At 41.0% G+C, this 21,478-nt stretch overlaps 1 protein-coding gene across 6 annotated transcripts in view; it reads left to right on the top strand.

Annotated features, from left to right (window-relative positions):
• Positions 1-21,478, top strand: part of LOC119543664 (transmembrane protein 177-like) — a 206,123-nt gene that overhangs the window by 19,354 nt on the left and 165,291 nt on the right. For all 6 annotated transcript variants that reach the window (XR_005218684.1, XM_037848595.1, XM_037848596.1 and 3 more), the window contains exon 6: positions 958-1,058. Coding sequence is in view for 5 of the 6 variants with exons in the window: in XM_037848595.1 (XP_037704523.1) it covers positions 958-1,058 (101 nt within the window). In the remaining variant the exon portion in view is untranslated. The remainder of the gene's footprint in view (positions 1-957; positions 1,059-21,478) is intronic.

Raw genomic sequence — 21,478 nt, 5'->3', positions numbered from 1 at the left:
CTAATTACAATGCAAATATAAATATATAGTCCATGAATTCTCACCAATATATAAAAATACTACCACTTATTTAATCAATCAGCATTTATATATTAATAAACTTATTATCAGGTGGTCTTATGCTATTTTCATAGTGTCAGATACCATGCTAGAAACTATTGTGTACATTCCATTTGTTTATATGAATAGCCCTATTTCACTCATACCCTGCAAGCAAATATCCTCTGAGTTTCTCTAATCATGAATTCCCATGAATGTATTACAAAACAAGGACATGAAATGAGAAGCGTGACTTTCGAGCCTGTCATCTAAGCTCCATTATCTAGCCACTAGGCGCATGGGCTGGTACTTATATCCAAGACTACAGCAAAACACCCCCAGGAACATGGAAGTCTGTGTATTAATATACGAATTTCTAGGTCCCGTTGTGCAGTACTTTAAACTTTTCAAGGCAGTCATCTTTAATTCTTAAAAACACCTTTGGGGCATGGTGTAATTATTCCCATTTTGCACAGGAAGAAATAAGGCTGAGGGAGGGTAAAGGTCTTTTTCAAGGTCACCCTTTACGGTGGGGCTAGAAGTGGGTCCCTGCACCCTCCTTCCAGTTCACTTTTTTCCGATTCAGCACTGTGCTGATTTCTCCTTATCTCAGGCCACTGAAGATTGAGGTAGAAGCAGCTCTATTACTGTCTTCATATTTATACAAAAGCATCATTATCTTTTGCTTCCCTGGATAGTGAACATCATTTCAAAGGAGTGTATTTAAAAATATCTACACTTTGTTTATGGCTAAGAACACTCAGTATTGCTAATCTTGTTCTTAAGCCCTCAGATGTCCTAAGGAAATTTTTGTTAATAACTAAAAGCAAGACAAGAAAGAAATCAGTCTACAAGTTTTTCTTTAAAAATTTTGATTCTCAGTATGGTAAACTCGACTTTTCTCCCCATTAATTTTAGGGAGATGAGACTTTGCTCGTTCCCGTGCATGCCTATCCTGTCGTGAATAAACTGGACTTTCCCTCATTTATAAATCTGTCAAATGTTCTGCTGGGTGAAAGGTGAGTCACTAGATTAGCTGCCAAAATATCACAGGATGTGAAAAGTTAAGAGATACAAACTTAAACTTGTGTTTTTTTTTTCCTAATGGAAGGTTATTCCTCTAGCTAAATTAGCCTGGGCTTATAGTAGCAAAAAAGCAAAAGCAAAAACCAAACAAAAACCAAACAAGAAAGGGAATTTATTGGGTCAATTAACTGAAAGGTGCCTGGATGGGGATGTCTTCAGGCTTGGCTGGATCTAGGGGTTTATGTCAGCTTGCAGGAAGCTAATTCTCCATGTCTTGGCTCTGCTCCCCTGTGTGAGTTTCCTTCCCCTCATGGGGCTAAGAAAGTACTGGGAGCTCCAGATACTCTCTTGGTAGCAGGGGTGGTTGGAGGGGTTGGAAGGGCTCAGAGGATTCAAGCAAAAGTCCCAGGATTGAATCTTATTGGACCAACTTGGATCACGTGACCATCAATTAACTCTTTTCAGATGAAGGGGGAAATGGATGCAGGCACATCAAAGACAATATAAATTCACTATAGAAGCCAGATCTATAGTGAATAGAAGCCATCTTGATGGGAAAGTAGTCAGTGATTCCAATGGTAATTTAAGATATGTCTTGTTTTTTTTTCATTAAACATTTATTAAATCCTTACTAGTAGTTGTAGTGCTATCCTTAGGGACATAAAGAAAATGACATTGAGTTGTTCGATGTTGCTATTCAATGGCCGTGCCAGTTGTTAAAATATTGCAATACTTCTATAATGGTTAGGAAACATATACTTTCTTGGGTCCCCCATACCTCCACGGCAGCTACCTGGCCCCTCCTCCTGTCCCCCCACCTCCAAAGAAGGAGTTCAGACCTAGCAATTGCCCAAGGCAGGGGTGGGGGTGGGGAGAGGACACCTGTAGGACCTGGCTCCAGCCCTGTGCCCATTCTAATTGATCAATGCCTGTGAAGACCCAGTTAATTGATATTTTGCATATCACCCCATGGTAAAAGGGTAAATGGATAGAGGTTCTGATTCTGAAGTTCTTAGAGTCTAACGGGGAGAGAACCATGTCATCAATTCTTGACATCAATTGCTAAGTGATAGGATGGAGGCTCCTTCTCTGCTTATTTTTAAGCAACTCTCTAAAAATTGTAAAATAAATAATGTATACAAAAAAGTATATAATAATATGTACAGTTTAATGAATAATAATAGAATTAATACTTGTTCAAAGACATAAAACATTACCAATGACCACTAGTCTGAGTTTTGTGATAATCATTCCCTTGATTTGCTTGCATAGTTCTGACACATATGTATGTGCTCCCTAAATAACACATCGTTTTTTAACTTTGCCAGTTTCTGATCTTCATACAGATGGAATCATGCTATATGTCAGTTCCTTTGTGACTTGCTTCTTTCATTCAATATTATGTTTTTGTGATTCAGCCATGCTAATGCATACAACTGTAGTTCACTCCTGTATAGTCCCTTGTGAGAATTTGCCCCAATTTTTTATCCACTCTAATGCTGATGGTCCTGTGGGTTGTTTCCACTGTTTATTTTATTTATTTATTTATTTATTTATTTATTTATTTATTTATTTATTTATTTATTTATTTTGCTGTGACAGGCACTGCTGTTGTATATCCTTGTACACCTCTCCTGGGGCACATGTTCAAGAGTTTCTCCAGGGTATATTCCTAGAAGTGGAATCACAGGTGGTAGCACAGGTTCAATGTTACTATGTGATGCCAAACTATTTTCTGAAATGCTTGTACCTATTAACATACCCACCCACAGTGCACAAGAATTCCTGTTTCTCTTACGTCCTTGCCAACACTGGGTGTTACCTGACTTCTAGCATTTTTGGTGACTTGTGTATTCTTGGCCCCTTGCTCTTCCCATTCTCTGTTTATTTTTCCAAAACATTCTACCAGAACTCTGTCCCAGCACTTTCCTCCATCAATATGTCATCCCTCTTTGTCACCACCCTTCCTGGCTCTGGGGGGCGACCCTTCTGTCTTCTCCCGCCCCTCGGAAGTGGGTACCGAATGGTCTGTACAGGGACACCAAGAGGCTAACAAAGATGAAGTTCTCCTGGCAGGGCCCACTCACTCACTCTAGACATTTTAACGCCAAATATAGCTATTTCTTTTAAATGAGCAGATATAACAGTAAAACCATGGCTGGAAACAATTAACTTCCTCATTCATTAGTTCTTTTTTCTTTCCTTCTTTTTTCCCCTCACAAATTACTTTTTTTGTTGGGACCGTAAGTCAGGCTTATGAATTGAGAACAATCGTTTATTAAAGTGGTGAAAATAATATGCTTTATAATGCAGATATCAGTCTTGGGTCCGTAAAACAACCCATCTTCCCTAGAGGCTTTTCCTAAGCTATTTTGTACTTAATGTGCTTCATTTGTAATCACAATGAAAACTTCAGTTAAACAGTTCATTAAAATGAGTTATTGTGTATAATGGTGCAATATTTTTTAAAAGCCTTTCCAAAGATAAGCATGCTGTTTTTTGCCTCCAAATATTCTGGCATCAGGCAATGCTTTCCCAAGACTTGATGCCCTTTAAGTAAAGGCTTTTTACCAACTACTGACTATCCATCTGTGCCGGTTTGAATATATTATGTCCCCCAAAATGCCATTATCTTTGATGTAATCTTGTGTGGGCAGACGTATCAGTGTTGATTAGATTGCAATTCTTTGAGTGTTTCCATGGAGATGCGCCCCACCCAACTGTGAGTGATGACTCTGATTGGATAGTTTCCGTGGAGGTGTGGCCCTGCCCATTCAGCATGGCCTTGAGTAGTTTACTAGAGCACTATATAAGCTCAGACAGAAGGAGCGAGCTTGCTACAGCCAAGAGGGACACTTTGAAGAAAGCACAGGTGCAGAGAGAGGAGCTGCAGATGAGAGACAGTTTGAAGATGGCTGTTGAAAGCAGACTTTTGCTCTGGAGAAGCTGAGAGAGGACAGATGCCCCAAGAGCAACTAAGAGTGACGTTTTGAGGAGAAGCTGAAGCCTAGAAAGGAACATCCTGGGAGAAAGCCATTTTGAAACCACAACTCCGGAGCAGGTACCAGCCACGTGCCTTCCCAGCTAACAGGTTTTCCAGATGCCACTGGCCATCCTCCAGTGAAGGAACCCAATTGTTGATGCATTACCTTGGACACTTTATGGCCTTAAGACTGTAACAGTGTAACCAGATAAACCCCCTTTATAAAAGTCAATCCATTTCTGGTGTTTTGCATCCCAGCACCATTAGCGTACTAGAACACCATCCAATCTAAAATATCTGGGAGCAGGCAGGGGTGAGTATTTGAAAGGGCTTTCACGTGAAAAGTTCCCTATTAATCCTAGGCTACCTTGGTGGGGTGAAGGTATCATTTGGGTGGGCTCTTATTCAGTGATCATTCATTCATTCATTCAACCAGACTTGATTGAATGCCTACTAGGTGCCAGGCACAATGGTATATATTAAGACATGGACCCCTGATTAAACAAATGATTTCAGTGTCTAATTCAGTGTATTCTAAGGAAGGGCACCCCAAGCTGGCTCTGTGTGGGACAGGTTGGGGCAGGTGGGATGGGGGACTCAGACCAGATGTCCTAGAGGAGAGCATTTCTGAACTGAGTTTGAAGGTTGCCTAGAAATTAGCCAGCAGAAGAAGGGGACGCAGTAGGAGAGAAGAGTGGTTGTTCCCAACAGGTGGGTAACATGCACGGAGTCAGAGATGTGAGGGAGCACAGCACGTTTGGCCCTCTCTAGGTAATTCTGTGTGACTGGACATGGGCCCGAGAGCAGTGGCCAGGGAGAAGGGAGAGGCCTGAGCACAAGGGGCCTCATAGGCTGTGCTGGGAAATTGCAATTTGACCCTGAGGCCATCATTGAAAGGTTTAAGCCAAGAAATGGCCTGGTCATCTCCACATTGTAGAACCCTTGCCCTGGCAGTAGTGTGCAGTAGTGTGCAGAGAATCGGAGGGGACGTGGCTGGGACTGCTGTGGTCCCCCTTCTACGAGCCAGGCACGAGACAGGAGAGAGCCTGAGACACTTAAAAAATAGGCAATGATTGCAAATACCCAGATGTAGCAGCAGGGTCTCAGGTCAGGCTCCTTAGAAGCAGAGACAAGGAATTCACTAAGGAAACACTCCTGAAGGAGTGACGGAAGCGAGGTGGGGGAGTGGGGAAGGGGCCGAGCACTGTAGCCTGGCAGAAGTGATCATCTTTGGGTGGGTTGTGTTATTATTGGCTAGTGCTGGGCAGATGTGGACCATCTCTGGGCTGCCTTCCCTCCCCAGGACAGACAGGGGTCTAGGATGGAGGCCCCTGGGGCAGCCACCCAAAGTCTAATTCATTCCACCCTAAGAGGTGGGTAGCGGGAATGGTCCACTCTACATGCAAGCAAAAAGAGGGGTCATCATCAGTAAAAAATTTTAAACAACAATAAAAACTACTAAAAGTCGTTGGTCTGCTTTCTAATATCACTGTGCACCAATAATTCTGAATATTGTCAGTGATAAAAGACTCTTCCCTGTAAGGGCCAACTGCTGCCATCCATTGCCTCTGAGACAGAAGCAGCAGGGATCGCCCTAAACCCCAGTCTCGTCCACTTTCTCCACGCTGGCCATGCTCAGTCTTGTTCCTGTTGCCACCTTTTCTTGTCCCCTGAGGCCCATCGGCGTGCTCCCTCGGAGCTGAACTGCGGTCCAGCCCTCACCCTTGGCGTCAGCCCCACTTCACTTGCACACAAGCACCCCCACCGCGGCCCCATTCATTTCTTCAGGGGCAGCTTGTCAGATCAGGCTACGGGACTAGCAATGGATGGCACTTTCCTCTCTGTCCTTGTCCCAGGACTTGGCAGCTGCTGGGCCAACTGCTCTGGGCTCTCTAACCCTCCTGCTCCTTCTTCAGCTGTCCCATCACTGTGTCTTTAAGAGATGTGACCCCACCTGCCCCTGGCTCCTTCTGCTCCCCTGTTAGTCCCTCCCCTTCCATGTTTCCATTTGTACCTCCTTGTGGAAAGCCTCAAGCCAAGGATGGTTTTCTAAGGGATTTTTAGACTGTTGGAAGCGAGTGGAGGAGGAAGAATGGTCCCTCAGTACTCAAATCCAGTCTGTTGCAGACTTTCTTGTTTGTTTGTTTGAATCCTCAACTTGTCATGGCTTCGTCACTCATTTGTTCACTCATTCATCCATTTGGCCTGCTGGCCCCAGTTCCTAACCTCCGATTTAATTCAGCCCACTGACCTGCATGGTTTGGCCCTCATGGTGGTGGTGGCCCATGCAGTTTATTGTTTTAATACATTTGAGTTAGGTGCCAAAATTTAAAAGTCAATAGATTTCACTTAGGGAGGTGGATTTCCACTTCCCAATGGAAGGGAAAAAAAAAAAAAGGTGGTAGGGGGACAGTACAGCAATCCTGAAGCCACATTCCTGCACAGTCACTGTCAGCTCAACCGGGGCTGGGCAGAGGCTGCCGCCCTGGGAGGAGAAAGCCCTTAACCACTCACCACATTCCCTCCTCTTTCAGTTGCTTCACATTCAGCCCTCTTCACTCATTTGTTCCCTGCCTGGCTCATGGGGACTTTAAGTAAAGCAATTGAAAAGAAGACGAGGCAGTGCCAGGAAGCCTTCAGGGCTCTGGAGCCATTCTGCCTGGATTCCAATCCCAGCTGTGCTTCATGATGGCTGTGTGACCTTGGCAAAAGACAACCTTTCTGTGCCTCTAAGTTCCTTATCTGTAAAATGCAGCTAGTAATAGTACCTACCTCGCAGAATTGTTCTGAGGATTAAATGAGTTAAAATAGAACTTATCAATCGTTAATAATAATGGTTTAAAGTTTTTAGCACTTAGTAGTTAGAACACTGCCTACCATATAGATAGTGCTTTGTCTTACTTATTATTATCATTATTTTATTATTATTATTACTACTATTATTATTATTATGTAAAGATTTTTGCCTAAAGAACCCACAGATGAGTTCCAGCCAGATTGGCTTACATGTTAACAGACATAGACAACACGTAGAGAAATTGCAACAAGAGATGGAGAAGTGGGAGGTCTGGCTGTCAAGTTGGAGGTGGGCTTCAATCAGAGAAGGATGTGTGGAGCCCCCAAAACAGCCTGTCAGGGACTGTGCAGAAGCCAGGGAGAGTGCCCCCAATAGCTGTTCCACAGAGGGGCGTAGGCAGGGCTTGAGATGAAGGTATGGCTCTGGGATTAGAGGAGAGTGTCTTCCTTCTCTAGGTACTTATACTAAAAAATATATATGGCTCTATTGAGATATAATTCACATATAAAATTCACCAGTTTAAAATAGGCAATCCTATGGTTTTTAGTATATTTATTCAAAGTTGTATAACCGTCACCACAATCAATTTTAGAACATTTTCATCACCTCCCAAAAAAGCTGCATACCCACTAGGAATGCATCCCTCTCCCCACCTGTTCTAGTTTGCTAATGCTGCCAGAACGCAAAACACCGGAGATGGATTGGCTTTTATAAAAGGGGGTTTACTTGGTTACACAGTTACAGTCTTGAGGCCATAAAGTGTCCAAGGCAACACATCAGCAATCGGGTACCTTCACTGGAGGATGGCCAATGGTGCCCGGAAAACCTCTGTTAGCAGGGAAGGCACGTGGCTGGTGTCTGCTCCAGAGTTCTAGTTTCAAAATGGCTTTCTCCCAGGATGTTCCTCTCTAGGCTACAGTCCCTCAAAAATGTCACTCTTAGTTGCTCTTGGAATATTTGTCCTCTCTCAGCTTCTCCGGAGCAGGAGTCTGCTTTCAACTGCCATCTCCAAACTTTCTCTCATCTGCAGCTCTGTGCTTTCTTCAAAGTGTCCCTCTTGGCCGTAGCTCCTCTTCAAAACATCACTCACAGCTGCACTGAGTTCCTTCTGTTATGTCAGCTCATTTATATGGCTCCAGTGATCAACTTAGACCCACCCCGAATGAGCAGAGCAACACCTCCATGGAAATTATCCAATCAGAGTCATCACCCACAGCTGAGTGGGGCGCATTCCAAAGAAACACTCAAAGAATTACAATCTAATCAACTCTGATAACATCTGCCCACACAAGATTACATCAAAGATAATGACATTTGGGGGACACAATGTATTCAAACTGGCACACCACTCCCCAAAGCCCCCAGCCCCAGGCAAGCACTAATCTTCTGTCTTTATAGATTCACCTATTCTGGACATTTCAGATACGTGGAATCATATAATATATGGTCTTTTGTGACTGGCTTCTTTCACGTAACATAAAGATTTCAAGGTTCATCCATGTTGTAGCTTGTATCAGTACTTCATTCCTTTTTATTGCCAAATAATATTCCATTGTATAGACCACATTGTAGTTTTCCATTCATCAGTTGGTGGATAATCGAATTGTTTCCACTTCTTGGTTATTATGAATAATGCTGCTATGAACATATGTTTTTATGTGGACATATATTTTAATTTCTCCTGGGTATTATCTGGAATTGCTGGGCCATATTTGGCATGTTGAGGAACTGCCAGACGTTTTCTGCGGTGACTGCACTATTTTCACTTTCCTGAAAGCAATGTATGAGGGTTCTAGTAGCACTTATATTTTTAAATGTCAAAATAAAGCAAGCATTTCTACCGCTAGAGAAAAAACACTACGGGAAGGACAAAGGGGTTGGGAGAATTCAAATCAATAAAAGGTGGATTCAGAAAGGTTGTTTTTCCTTTGCACATCAAAAGACTTGGACAAAATTGCCTGAAGTTGTAGGATTTGCATGTAAAACCACTAAATTAGCTCTCTTACTTTGGGGTTCCTTCTGAGAAGTAGCTGTGATCCTGGTAGAGCTTCTCTGAGGATTGGATAGTGCCTCAGTACATTTTCCTACAAGGTATATATATTCATCAACTAAATCTTCATTGACTAGATTTGGATGGTTGTAAAATTTCCTTACTGAGATAAAATTCCATTTTCCAACTGCCTATGAGCAACACTGGGGGCTTAAGATCTGATAAAAGGTATTTTGACAGCCTCTGTAAATAACAAAAAATTGCATTCTGTTTTCTGACCAACATCTCTCAGTCAAACACAGCATCATGGGGTGCAGGACTTCCTGCTCTTTCCCTTGAGCTGTGAGCTGTGCTTTTCCCTTGAGGTTGAGCTGTGCTTTATAACTAGATAAACCTAACCATCATGGCTTGTTAAACTTTGTAATCATTTGCTGTTTTAGAGGGTATTGAAGACAGAACACAATCTTGCCCTTCCTAGACAAGTAAATAAGAACATGCTTATATTAGGTACTGAAATTTTGTGTAAGTCCATTCCCATGGTTCTAAAAAGCTTTGTGTTGATCCATCATGCTCTGCAATTTCTCCAGCAGTGTCTACCTGGTTTCTCCAGCAGTGATAACTGGGTGAAATCAAGCAAATTCAGTCAGTTGGTCAGTTGTTTTCTTTTCTCCATGTAGCGTCAACTGATCTTCCTTGTACCAAGCTGCCTCTGTTGACCAGTTGACTGGTGTGTGGTAGACACACTTACGTGAAAGTTTCCTGGGTCCCTGTTCCAGTTTGCTAAAGCTGCCAGAATGTAAAATACCAGAAATGGATTGCCTTTTACAATGGGGGTTTATTAGTTCACAAATTTACAGTTCCATGACCATGAAAATGTCCTGATTAAGGCATCAAGAGGTAGATACCGTCTCTGAGGAGAGGCTGATGGCATCTGGGATTCCTCTGTCACATGGGAAGGCACATGGTTGGCTCTGCTGAAACTTCTCTCCCGTGTTTAGCTTCTGGTTTCTGTGACTTTCTCCAAAATGTCTCTGGGCTTCTGTTTTAGTTTCTCTCTTAGCTTCTCCTGGGGTCAAAGTCTGGATTACATATCTTAGCGTCTCTCCAAACTGTCTCTCTCCTCTTCTCTGAGCTTTCTTTCTCTGTGAGCTCTCTTAAAGACTCCAGTAAAGGATTAAGACCCACCTTGAATGGGTGGGGTCACATCTCCATAGAAACAATCTAATCAAAAGGTCTCACCCACAGTAGGTCTGCCCCCACAGGAGTGGATTAAAAGAACATGGCCTTGAGGAGAACCTAAGATGGCGGCTAGGTGAGACAGGGCAAAAAAAAACTTCTGTGAAAAATACTATATGAAAACCAGAAAGTGACCCAGAACACCACTTCCAGCAATGCACCAGCTGCACAAGGTCTGCTAAATCCACAGGGAACGTGCATTTGGTGAAACCAGGAGCCTGCATTCTGAAACGAGTGAGTGAGCCAGCTGAAAGTCCCATGGCCACACTGCAGTGTGGGGAAACGGTGGGCTGGCATTTGGAGATGGACTAGTTCTTTAAAAAAAAAAAGCCCCGGAGTGGCTGCAGATATGACGGGGAGAGCCACACAGTGGAACGGAAGGAGTGGGCTGGGCTAATGCCTCGGTGTCTGGTGTGAAGGGTACGCCTTCCCACACCTGCTGCTGATTGTCTCAAGACCAGAGGAGCAGAGGGGAGCCAAAAGGAGGAAAAAAACCACATTCCTTGCAGCCATCTCCCCAGCAGACGGGGGACACTCCTGCCTAGAGCCATACCCACAGCCCAGAGCTGCGCCAAGAAACCCAGTGTGATCAGGGATCTTTCCCGCAGCACTACACACAAGCCGCAGTATTGGCCATGGACAGTGGCCTTTAATACACCCACGGCTGATTGTCCTGGAGCTGGGAGGGCAGAGCTGTGCGAAAAGAGGGAAGTTAACGCATCCCATTCAACCATCTTTGAAGCAGTCTGGGAGTGCCCCTGCATGGCCCAGTGACCCAGGGCTTCCCTGGCGGGCCAGCATGCACTAGTGACATGGCGTGGCCTCCCTCAGCAGAGGTCCTGGAAGAGCACAGCTGGGAAGGGGGACCCGCTCAGAAATCCCAGGGATGCTACGTGAATACCAAGGACTTGTGGGTCAGCAGCAGAGACAATCGGTGGAAAGACTGAAATGAAGGCTTAGGCTCCTGCAACAGCCTTAAATCTCTGGGAACACCTGGGAGGTCTGATTATTAAAGCTGCCCTGCCTGCCTAACCACCCAGACACACGCCCCACATTCAGGGAAGACAGCACCAGCAACACACCCAAACTTGGTGCACCAATTGGACCCCACAAGAATCAGACCCCCACACACCACAAAGACAAAGTGGGAAGAATTGACTTGAGGGGAATAGGTGACTCACAGACTCCATCTGCTGGTTAATTAGAGAAAGTGTACGCCACCAATCTGCAGTCCTGTCAAATTAGGGATCAAGTAAAGCAAATGCCAAGAGGCCAAAAACAACAGAAAATCTTAAAGCATGTGATAAAACCAGACGATATGGTGAACCCAAACCAAAACACCCAAATCAAAAGATCAGAAGACACACAGTATTTGTCACAATTAATCAAAGAATTACAGACAGGCAACAAGAGCATGGCTCAGGATATAAAGGACATGTAGAAGAGCATGGCACAGGATATGAAGGACATAAAGAAGACCCTAGAAGAGCATAAAGAAGAAATTGCAAGAATAAATAAAAAAATAGAAGATCTTATGGAAATAAAAGAAACTGTTGGCCAAATTAAAAAGACTCTGGATACTCATAATACAAGATTAGGGAAAGCTGAACAACAACTCAGCCTCCTTGAGGACTATAGAACAGAAAATGAAAGAACAAAAGAAAGAATGGGGAAAAAATTGAAAAAATCGAAATGGATCTCAGGAATATGATAGATAAAATAAAACGTCCAAATTTAAGACTCAGTGGTGTCCCAGAAGGGGAAGAGAAGGGTAAAGGTCTAGAAAGAGTATTCAAAGAAATTGTTGGGGAAAACTTCCCAAACCTTCTACACAATATAAATACACAAAGCATAAATGCCCAGCGAACTCCAAATAGAAAAAATCCAAATAAACCCACTCCAAGACATATTCTGATCAGACTGTCAAATACTGAAGAGAAGGAGCAAGTTCTGAAAGCAGCAAGAGAAAAGCAATTCACCACATACAAAGGAAACAACATAAGACTAAGTAGTGACTACTCAGCGGCCACCATGGAGGCAAGAAGGCAGTGGCATGACATATTTAAAACTCTTTGAGAGAGAAAAATTTCCAACCAAGAATACTTTATCCAGGAAAACTCTCCTTCAGATTTGAGAGAGAGCTTAAATTTTTCACAGATAAACAAATGCTGAGAGATTTTGCTAATAAAAGACCTGTCCTACTTCAGATACTAAAGGGAGTCCTATTGACAGAGAAAAAAGCTGAGGGACTTCACCACCAGTAGATCAGTCCTATAAGAAATGCTAAAGGGAGTTGAGCAGGCTGAAAGGAAGGGACACTAAACAATTGACTGAAACAACATGAAGAAATAAAGGGTACCACTAAAGATCACATGGTAAATATAAATACCAATACTACTGGATTTTTGATTTGTAACTCCACTATTTACTTCCTACAGGATCTAAAATACATAAACTGTAATGATAAATCAGTGGTTTTGGACTCAATGTAAAATATGTAATTTTTGACAAGAACTACATAAAAGTGGGGGAATGAAGGAGTATAGGAACATAGTTTATGTGTCATATTGAAGTTAAGTTGGTATCAAAGAAAAACAAGATTGTTATAGATTTAAGATGTTAAATTTAAGCCCCATGGTAAACACAAAGAAAGTATCAGAGAATATGACCATAGAGATGAAAAGTAGAGTAGGGGTTCCGAGAATTGGGGGAAGGGGCAATGGGGAGTTAAGAAATGAGTGTAGGGTTTTTGTTTGGGGTGAAGGGAAACTTCTAGAAATGGATCGTGGGAAGGTGATAGCATTGCAACATTCTAAATGTGATTAATCCCACTAACAGAATGCTAGGGAGGGGTGGAATGGGAAGATTTAGGCTGTATATATGTTTCCACAATTGAAAAAAAAAAAAAAGACAGTCTAAATAGATGACAATTAAATGCCAAGGATGATCCTGGATGGGATCTGAGGATGGAGGAGAGGAGGCTCAAAGGGACACAGATGGGACATAAGGGAAAAAAAAAAAGGAAATATAGATATAGAATGTAAGCTTTGTATCAAGGTTGATTGAATTTCTTGAACTTCTTAGCTGCATTTAATGGGATTGCATAAAAGAATGTTCTTGTTCATGGGAAATGTATGTGTAAATTATATTGTTTTTTCAAGGATGTGTGCAGCTTGCTCTCATATGTTCAGAAGACAGAGCAATAGATGATGGATGACAAGAAGGGAGAGAGGGAGGGAGGGAGAGAGGGGAAGAAAGAAAGAAATGGTGGTGTGACAGGATGTTAAAGGTGGTGGATCAGAGTATCGGGGGAGGGGGGTTGGAGTATGCTGGAATTCTATGTATGGGGTTTGTACTGTTTTTGCAACTGTTCCTGTAAGTTTGAATTTATCTCAAAATAAAATTTCTTATTAAAAAAAAAACTTTAAGAAAAAAAAAAAGGACATGGCTTTTTGTGGGGTACATAACAGATTCAAACCAGCAGAGGCCTCTTCTGGATTACCACTTGCCTCCCCAGTTTTCATTCCAGGTCTGGTTGCATGGGCTGGAGCATGGAGCTCCCACAGCAGGTGCAACCTCATGCTCATCTCAAGGCTGAGGCCACTCCAAAGACTGCAGGCCACGGTCACAACATTAACAGAACACACCCCTAGCTACTCCATTCCAAAGTCAGGGTCTTCTAGTTTCTGGAAGTTTTAAAAAAATTATATTGTGTTAACACACACACACACACACATTATAACATGAAATTTTCCATCTGAAGCGTACAATTCAATGGCATTAACTACATTTACAATGTTGTGCTACCACCAACACCAACCATTACCAAAACTTTTTCATCACCCAAACAGAAACTCTGTACCCATTAAGCAGTAAATGACCCATTCCCATTTCCTCCTGGTTCCTGTTAACCTCTAATCTACTCTCTATCTCTAGGAATTTGTTTCTTCTAAATATTTCATATAACTGAAGTCATATAACATTTATGCTTTTGTGTCTTATTTCATTTAGCTTAGTGTTTGAAAGGTCCATCCATGTTGTCGCATATTTCAAAACTTCATTCCTTTTTATGGCTGAATAATATTCCATTTTATGGATAGACCACATTTTGTTTATCCTTTTGTCTATTGATGCTCCCAGGTTGTTTCCACTTTTTGGCTTCTGTGAATAATGCTGTTATGAACGTTGGTGTGCAATTATCTATTTGGCTCCATTTTCATTTCTTTTGGGTGTATACCTAGGAGTGGAATTGCTGGGTTCTATGGTAATTCTATGTTTAAATTTTGAGGCACCGCCAAACTTTTTTCCACAGCAACTACACCATTTTATATTACCACCAACAGTGCAAGAGGATTCCAATTTCTCCACATTCTCAACACTTGCTATTTTCTGTTTCTTAAATAATAGCCATCCTAGTGGCCACGAAGAGATACCTGATTGCATTTCCCTAATGGTTAAAGATGTTGGGCATCTTTTCTTGTGTTTATTGGCCATATGTATATGTTCTTTGGAGAACTGTCTATTCAAGTCCTTTTCCCATTAAAATTTTTTTTCTTTTTTATTATTGAGATATAGGAATTCTTTATATATATTTATATATTATTAACATTATAGCCTTATCAGATATGACTTGCAATTCTTTTATCCCATTCTGTAGTTTGTCTTTTTTTTTTCTTTTTTTCAACTTTATTTATCAAAAAATTTGTAGTTTGTCTTTTAACTTTCTTGCTAATGTCCTTTGATGTGCAAAAGTTTTGATTTTGATGAAGTCCAATTTATCTTGTTTTCTTTTATTCACATGCTTCTAGTGCCAGATTTAAGAATCCATCACCAAATTCAAGGTCTTGTAGACATTTTGTCCTATGTTATCTTCCTAAAGTTTTGTGGTTTTAGGTTGTTGATACATTTTGAGTTAATTTTTGTATATGGTGTGAGTTAGGGGTCCAACTTCATTCTTTGGCATGTGGAAATCCAATTTTTCAGCACCATTTGTTGAAGATACTATTATTTCCCCATTGTGTGGACTTGGCACCCTTGTGAAAAATCAATTGGCTGTAGATTTTTAAGTTTATTTCTGGACTCAATTGTATTCTGTTGGTTGATATGCCTATCCTTGTACAAGTCCCACACTGTTTTTCTTGCTATAGGTTTTTAGTAGGTTTTGAAATTGGAAACTGAGTTCTCCAACTTTGCTCTTCTTTTTCATGGTTGTTCTGGCTATTTGAGGGACCTTGCAATTCCATATGAATTTGAGGATTGTCTTTCTGTTTCCGCAAAGAAGGGTCCTGAAATTTTGACAGGGATTGCATTTAATCTAGATCCAATTTGCTAAAGCTGCTGTTATGCAAAATACCAGAAATGGATTGGCTTTAAAAAGAGGATTTATTAGTTTACAAATTTACAGTTCTAAGGCCGTAAAAGTGTCCATACTAAGGCATCAACATGAGGATACCTTCACTGAAGAATGGCATCTGGAACACCTGTTTCAGCTGGGAAGTCTTGTGGCTGGTGTCTGCTGGTCCTTTGCTCCCAAGTTCTGGTTTCAAAATGGCTTTCTCCAAAATGTCTCTGGGCTTCTGTCTCTCTTAGCTTCTCTCTCTCTCTCAGCTTCAGTGCCTTTTGCTTGTTCTCCCAGGGCATTTCTCTCTAAGCATCTGGGGGTCCTCTCTTAGCTTCTCCAGGGCAAACTCTGGGCTTCATCTCTTAGCTTAACCTCTCCAAACATCTTTCTGTCTACATCTCCATGCATCTGGGTCTGTGTCAGCCCCTGAGCTCTCTTAAGGATTCCAGAAAACCAATCAAGACCCACCTTGAATGGGCGGGATCAACCTCCATGGAAATAATCTAATCAAAATGTATCACCCACAGTTGGGTGGGTCACATCTCCATGGAAACAACCTAATCAAAAATCTCACGCATAATGAGTCTGCACCCACAAGACTGGATTAAAAGAACATGGCTTTTGTAGGGGACATACTAGATTCAAATCAGCACAAATCTGTAGATTGCTTTGGGTAATATTGACATGTTAACAATATTAAGTCTTCTAATCCATGAACCCAGTTTCTGGAACTTTTGAATCATAAGTTTAAGAATCCATTGAATTCTTGATATATTTCCTTAGGCAGTGAACGTCATGGTTCATTTTAGAAAGTGTGGGAATAACCAAAGTCAGAATATGATGTCCGAATGAAACCAAATTCTCTCCCTGTGGCTGGAATTTGAAGAATCTGGTCCATGTGGAAATATACATTCTTAAATAGCACTGACAGGAAGGACTTACAGTGCAAGTTGGCTCCACCATAGACAAGAATCAAGCTCTGTCTTGAATTGTGCCAACAATGAGCCTCCATCTGAGTGACCAAACAACCAGCCATAACTGGGTTAGAATGAAGGCGTCAGAATGAGACTTTACAACTGATCTTCAAAAGGATCTTTTGAAGCCCTCCCTACTGAAAGAGAAGAAATTCACCTTTTTCAGCATGCCACACTCTTAATTTATTCTAGGGACTCATTTTATATGTTCAAAACTCAAAGCTGGTATGAAGGACAGGCAGCATTTCTGGAAACCATCTGTCATGACTTGAGCTTATCGACACCCTTTTTCTTTATTTATTTTAATCCCTGCTTGGTATATCCGGCAGTTGTGAGCTTATTTTCCAAAATTGCTTCAAAGTCGATATTCATTTAAAACAGTCACTGTCATTTAACAACTACAGGAATTTTACTGTATGAAAGCTTCTCCCATATATTGTAGTTAAAATTTCCTTGATATCATATCCCTTTGTGACTTGGTATTGATCTAGTTACTCGTCTTTACCCGGTTGTTTTTTAATGAATTTTAGCAGGAAAAGAAAATCATCCAACCCCTAAATCATAGGGATTGTATTTTTAAAGCATAAGGTGCACCCCCCTCTCCTTTTGCCATAGTGGGTACCAACTTGAGACATTCCACAAAGGGAACTTTCAGTGGAAGAGCTAAGTTATTTTTTATTTTCTTGAAAGTTTTTCTCACAAAATATTGAATTCTAGACTTTTGATTCCTGGGGGAAGCAACTGAAAGATGGAAAAGCCTAAAATGGAGGACACCGAAATTGACCTTATTAAAATCTTGATTGAAAATTGCAATATGCCGCTTTTGCCTCTTAGATTGTGTGCAAATTTGGTTTGGAAAATTGGTCAAGTGGTTTTGCATAGGGCAAAGGGGTGGAGCAGCACGAATTTATTATCAGATCTAAAATGAATGAATATGTACACAGAGGCAGTAGTTAAAGGTGGAGTATTTTTGTTGTTTGGGTCTTCTAGCTTGGAATGATTCATTAAATTCAAAAGCAGATATGCTTTGTGGCTTATATGAAACTACCAAGCTAGTAGCATGTGCTAAGCAGTCAGAGACTTTAATTTAAAATATTGTCAGAAAAAGTATTCCTGGATTAATTCCCAATCCTAGTATTTAAGAATATAACATTAGGGATTCCAGGGTGTACACGAAGCACCATTCTTAGGGGAAGCAAGGACCAAGATGGTTTTCAGTCCTGGAGAGACACCCCTAATTTGAGAGTGCTTTCGGGTGATGACTCCTCCTTGCTTGGAATATACAGTTGTCAAATCCCACACAAACACTGTTAGAGCAGTCATGTTTGGTCACTGTTGCTGCTGCCTTCTGATGCCCAGTAACTTAAGAATTAGTGTTTTGTTTTTCACAGTTCCACGGCATGTACACACACACACACATGTGCACTTTTAACATGGTTTCTAGGATGTGTTTATTTAATGCTTGTCAGAATATTTAGAATAGAGTAGTAACTAGTCAACTGAATTAACAACTGTTTTTTCTCAGTGTCTTTTTGTTAAATATACCCCAAATTCATCACCAAAAGTTCTTATATGCTACAATTTCAACACCTAAAGTATTTGAATTTAAGTTGCTTTGTTTTAAAACATTTATTTGTTATTCCTCTGCCAAGTGAGCTTCCTGTTTTAATAATTGCTGGTGGGTAAGCCACACAGCTGGTAAGCTGGCAAACTATTATGGGTCATTTAGCTTGGAGGAAATATGATTTGAATGTAGTCAGTATGTTGTTTCCTGTACCCCCTAATCTAAGAAAAGAAAAGGGTGGTGGGGCAAGATGGCAGACTGGTGAGCTGTATGTTTTAGTTGCTCCTCCAGGAAAGTAGGTAGAAAGCCAGGAACTGTGTGGACTGGACACCACAAAGCAATCTGACTTTGGGCATACTTCATGCAACACTCATGAAAACGTGGAACTGCTGAGATCAGTGAAATCTTCATCCCTCAACAGAGGACCCGAGGTGCACGGCCTGGAAGAGGGGCCCACTTGCAAGTCTCAGGAGCCATACGCCAATACCAAGGACTTGTGGGTCAGTGACAGAGACAAACTGTGGCAGGACTGAACTGAAGGATTAGACTATTGCAGCAGCTTTAAAACTCTAGGATCACCAGGGAGATTTGATTGTTAGGGCCACCCCCCCCTCCCTGACTGCCCAGAAACACGCCCCATATACAGGGCAGGCAACACCAACTACACACGCAAGCTTGGTACACCAATTGGACCCCACAAGACTCACTCCCCCACTCACCAAAAAGGCTAAGCAGGGGAGAACTGGCTTGTGGAGAACAGGTGGCTCGTGGACGCCACCTGCTGGTTAGTTAGAGAAAGTGTACTCCACGAAGCTGTAGATCTGAGAAATTAGAGATAAGGACTTCAGTTGGTCTACAAATCCTAAAAGAACCCTATCAAGTTCAGCAAATGCCACGAGGCCAAAAGCAACAGAAAATTATAAAGCATATGAAAAAACCAGACGATATGGATAACCCAAGCCCAAGCACCCAAATCAAAAGACCAGAAGAGACACAGCACCTAGAGCAGCTACTCAAAGAACTAAAGATGAACAATGAGACCATAGTACGGGAGATAAAGGAAATCAAGAAGACCCTAGAAGAGCATAAAGAAGACATTGCAAGACTAAATAAAAAAATGGATGATCTTATGGAAATTAAAGAAACTGTTGACCAAATTAAAAAGATTCTGGACACTCATAGTACAAGACTAGAGGAAGTTGAACAACGAATCAGTGACCTGGAAGATGACAGAATAGAAAATGAAAGCATAAAAGAAAGAATGGGGAAAAAAATTGAAAAAATCGAAATGGACCTCAGGGATATGATAGATAATATGAAACGTCCAAATATGACTCATTGGTGTCCCAGAAGGGGAAGAAAAGGGTAAAGGTCTAGGAAGAGTATTCAAAGAAATTGTTGGGGAAAACTTCCCAAATCTTCTAAACAACATAAATACACAAATCATAAATGCTCAGCGAACTCCAAATAGAATAAATCCAAATAAACCCACTCCGAGACATATACTGATCACACTGTCAAACACAGAAGAGAAGGAGCAAGTTCTGAAAGCAGCAAGAGAAAAGCAATTCACCACATACAAAGGAAACAGCATAAGACTAAGTAGTGACTACACAGCAGCCACCATGGAGGCAAGAAGGCAGTGGCACCATATATTTAAAATTCTGAGTGAGAAAAATTTCCAGCCAAGAATACTTTATCCAGCAAAGCTCTCCTTCAAATTTGAGGGCGAGCTTAAATTTTTCACAGACAAACAAATGCTGAGAGAATTTGCTAACAAGAGACCTGCCCTACTGGAGATACTAAAGGGAGCCCTACAGACAGAGAAACAAAGACAGGACAGAGAGACTTGGAGAAAGGTTCAGTACTAAAGAGATTCGGTATGGGTACAATAAAGGATATTAATATACAGGGGAAAAATATGACAAACATAAACTAAAGGATAAGATGGCTGATTCAAGAAATGCCTTCACGGTTATAACGTTGAATGTAAATGGATTAAACTCCCCAATTAAAGATATAGATTCGCAGAATGGATCAAAAAAAATGAACCATCAATATGTTGCATACAAGAGACTCATCTTAGACATAGGGACACAAAGAAACTGAAAGTGAAAGGATGGAAAAAAATATTTCATGCAAGCTACAGCCAAAAGAAAGCAGGTGTAGCAATATTAATCTCAGATAAAATAGACTTCAAATGCAGGGATGTTTTGAGAGACAAAGAAGGCCACTACATACTAATAAAAGGGGCAATTCAGCAGGAAGAAATAACAATCGTAAATATCTATGCACCCAACCAAGGTGCCACAAAATATATGAGAGAAACACTGGCAAAACTAAAGGAAGCAATTGATGTTTCCACAATAATTGTGGGAGACTTCAACACATCACTCTCTCCTATAGATAGATCAACCAGACAGAAGACCAATAAGGAAATTGAAAACCTATACAATCTGATAAATGAATTAGATTTAACAGACATATACAGGACATTACATCCCAAATCACCAGGATACACATACTTTTCTAGTGCTCATGGAACTTTCTCCAGAATAGATCATATGCTGGGACATAAAACAAGCCTCAATAAATTTAAAAAGATTGAAATTATTCAAAGCACATTCTCTGACCACAGTGGAATACAATTAGAAGTCAATAACCATCAGAGACTTAGAAAATTCACAAATACCTGGAGGTTAAACAACACACTCCTAAACAATCAGTGGGTTAAAGAAGAAATAGCAAGAGAAATTGCTAAATATATAGAGACGAATGAAAATGAGAACACAACATACCAAAACCTATGGGATGCAGCAAAAGCAGTGCTAAGGGGGAAATTTATAGCACTAAACGCATATATTAAAAAGGAAGAAAGAGCCAAAATCAAAGAACTAATGGATCAACTGAAGAAGCTAGAAAATGAACAGCAAACCAATCCTAAACCAAGTACAAGAAAAGAAATAACAAGGATTAAAGCAGAAATAAATGACATAGAGAACAAAAAAACAATAGAGAGGATAAATATCACCAAAAGTTGGTTCTTTGAGAAAATCAACATTATTGACAAGCCCCTAGCTAGACTGACAAAATCAAAAAGAGAGAAGACCCATATAAACAAAATAATGAATGAAAAAGGTGACATAACTGGAGATCCTGAAGAAATTTAAAAAATTATAAGAGGATACTATGAACAACTGTATGGCAACAAACTGGATAATATAGAAGAAATGGACAATTTCCTGGAAACATATGAACAACCTAGACTGACCAGAGAAGAAATAGAAGACCTCAACCAACCCATCACAAGCAAAGAGATCCAATCAGTCATCAAAAATCTTCCCACAAATAAATGCCCAGGACCAGATGGCTTCACAGGGGAATTCTACCAAACTTTCCAGAAAGAACTGACACCAATCTTACTCAAACTCTTTCAAAACATTGAAGAAAATGGAACACTACCTAACTCATTTTATGAAGCTAACATCAATCTAATACCAAAACCAGGCAAAGATGTTACAAAAAAGG

The sequence above is a fragment of the Choloepus didactylus genome, chromosome 9 (genome assembly GCF_015220235.1).
Source record: "Choloepus didactylus isolate mChoDid1 chromosome 9, mChoDid1.pri, whole genome shotgun sequence".
Classification (NCBI taxonomy): domain Eukaryota; kingdom Metazoa; phylum Chordata; class Mammalia; order Pilosa; family Megalonychidae; genus Choloepus; species Choloepus didactylus.
This window is presented reverse-complemented; position numbering and strand designations above follow the sequence as displayed.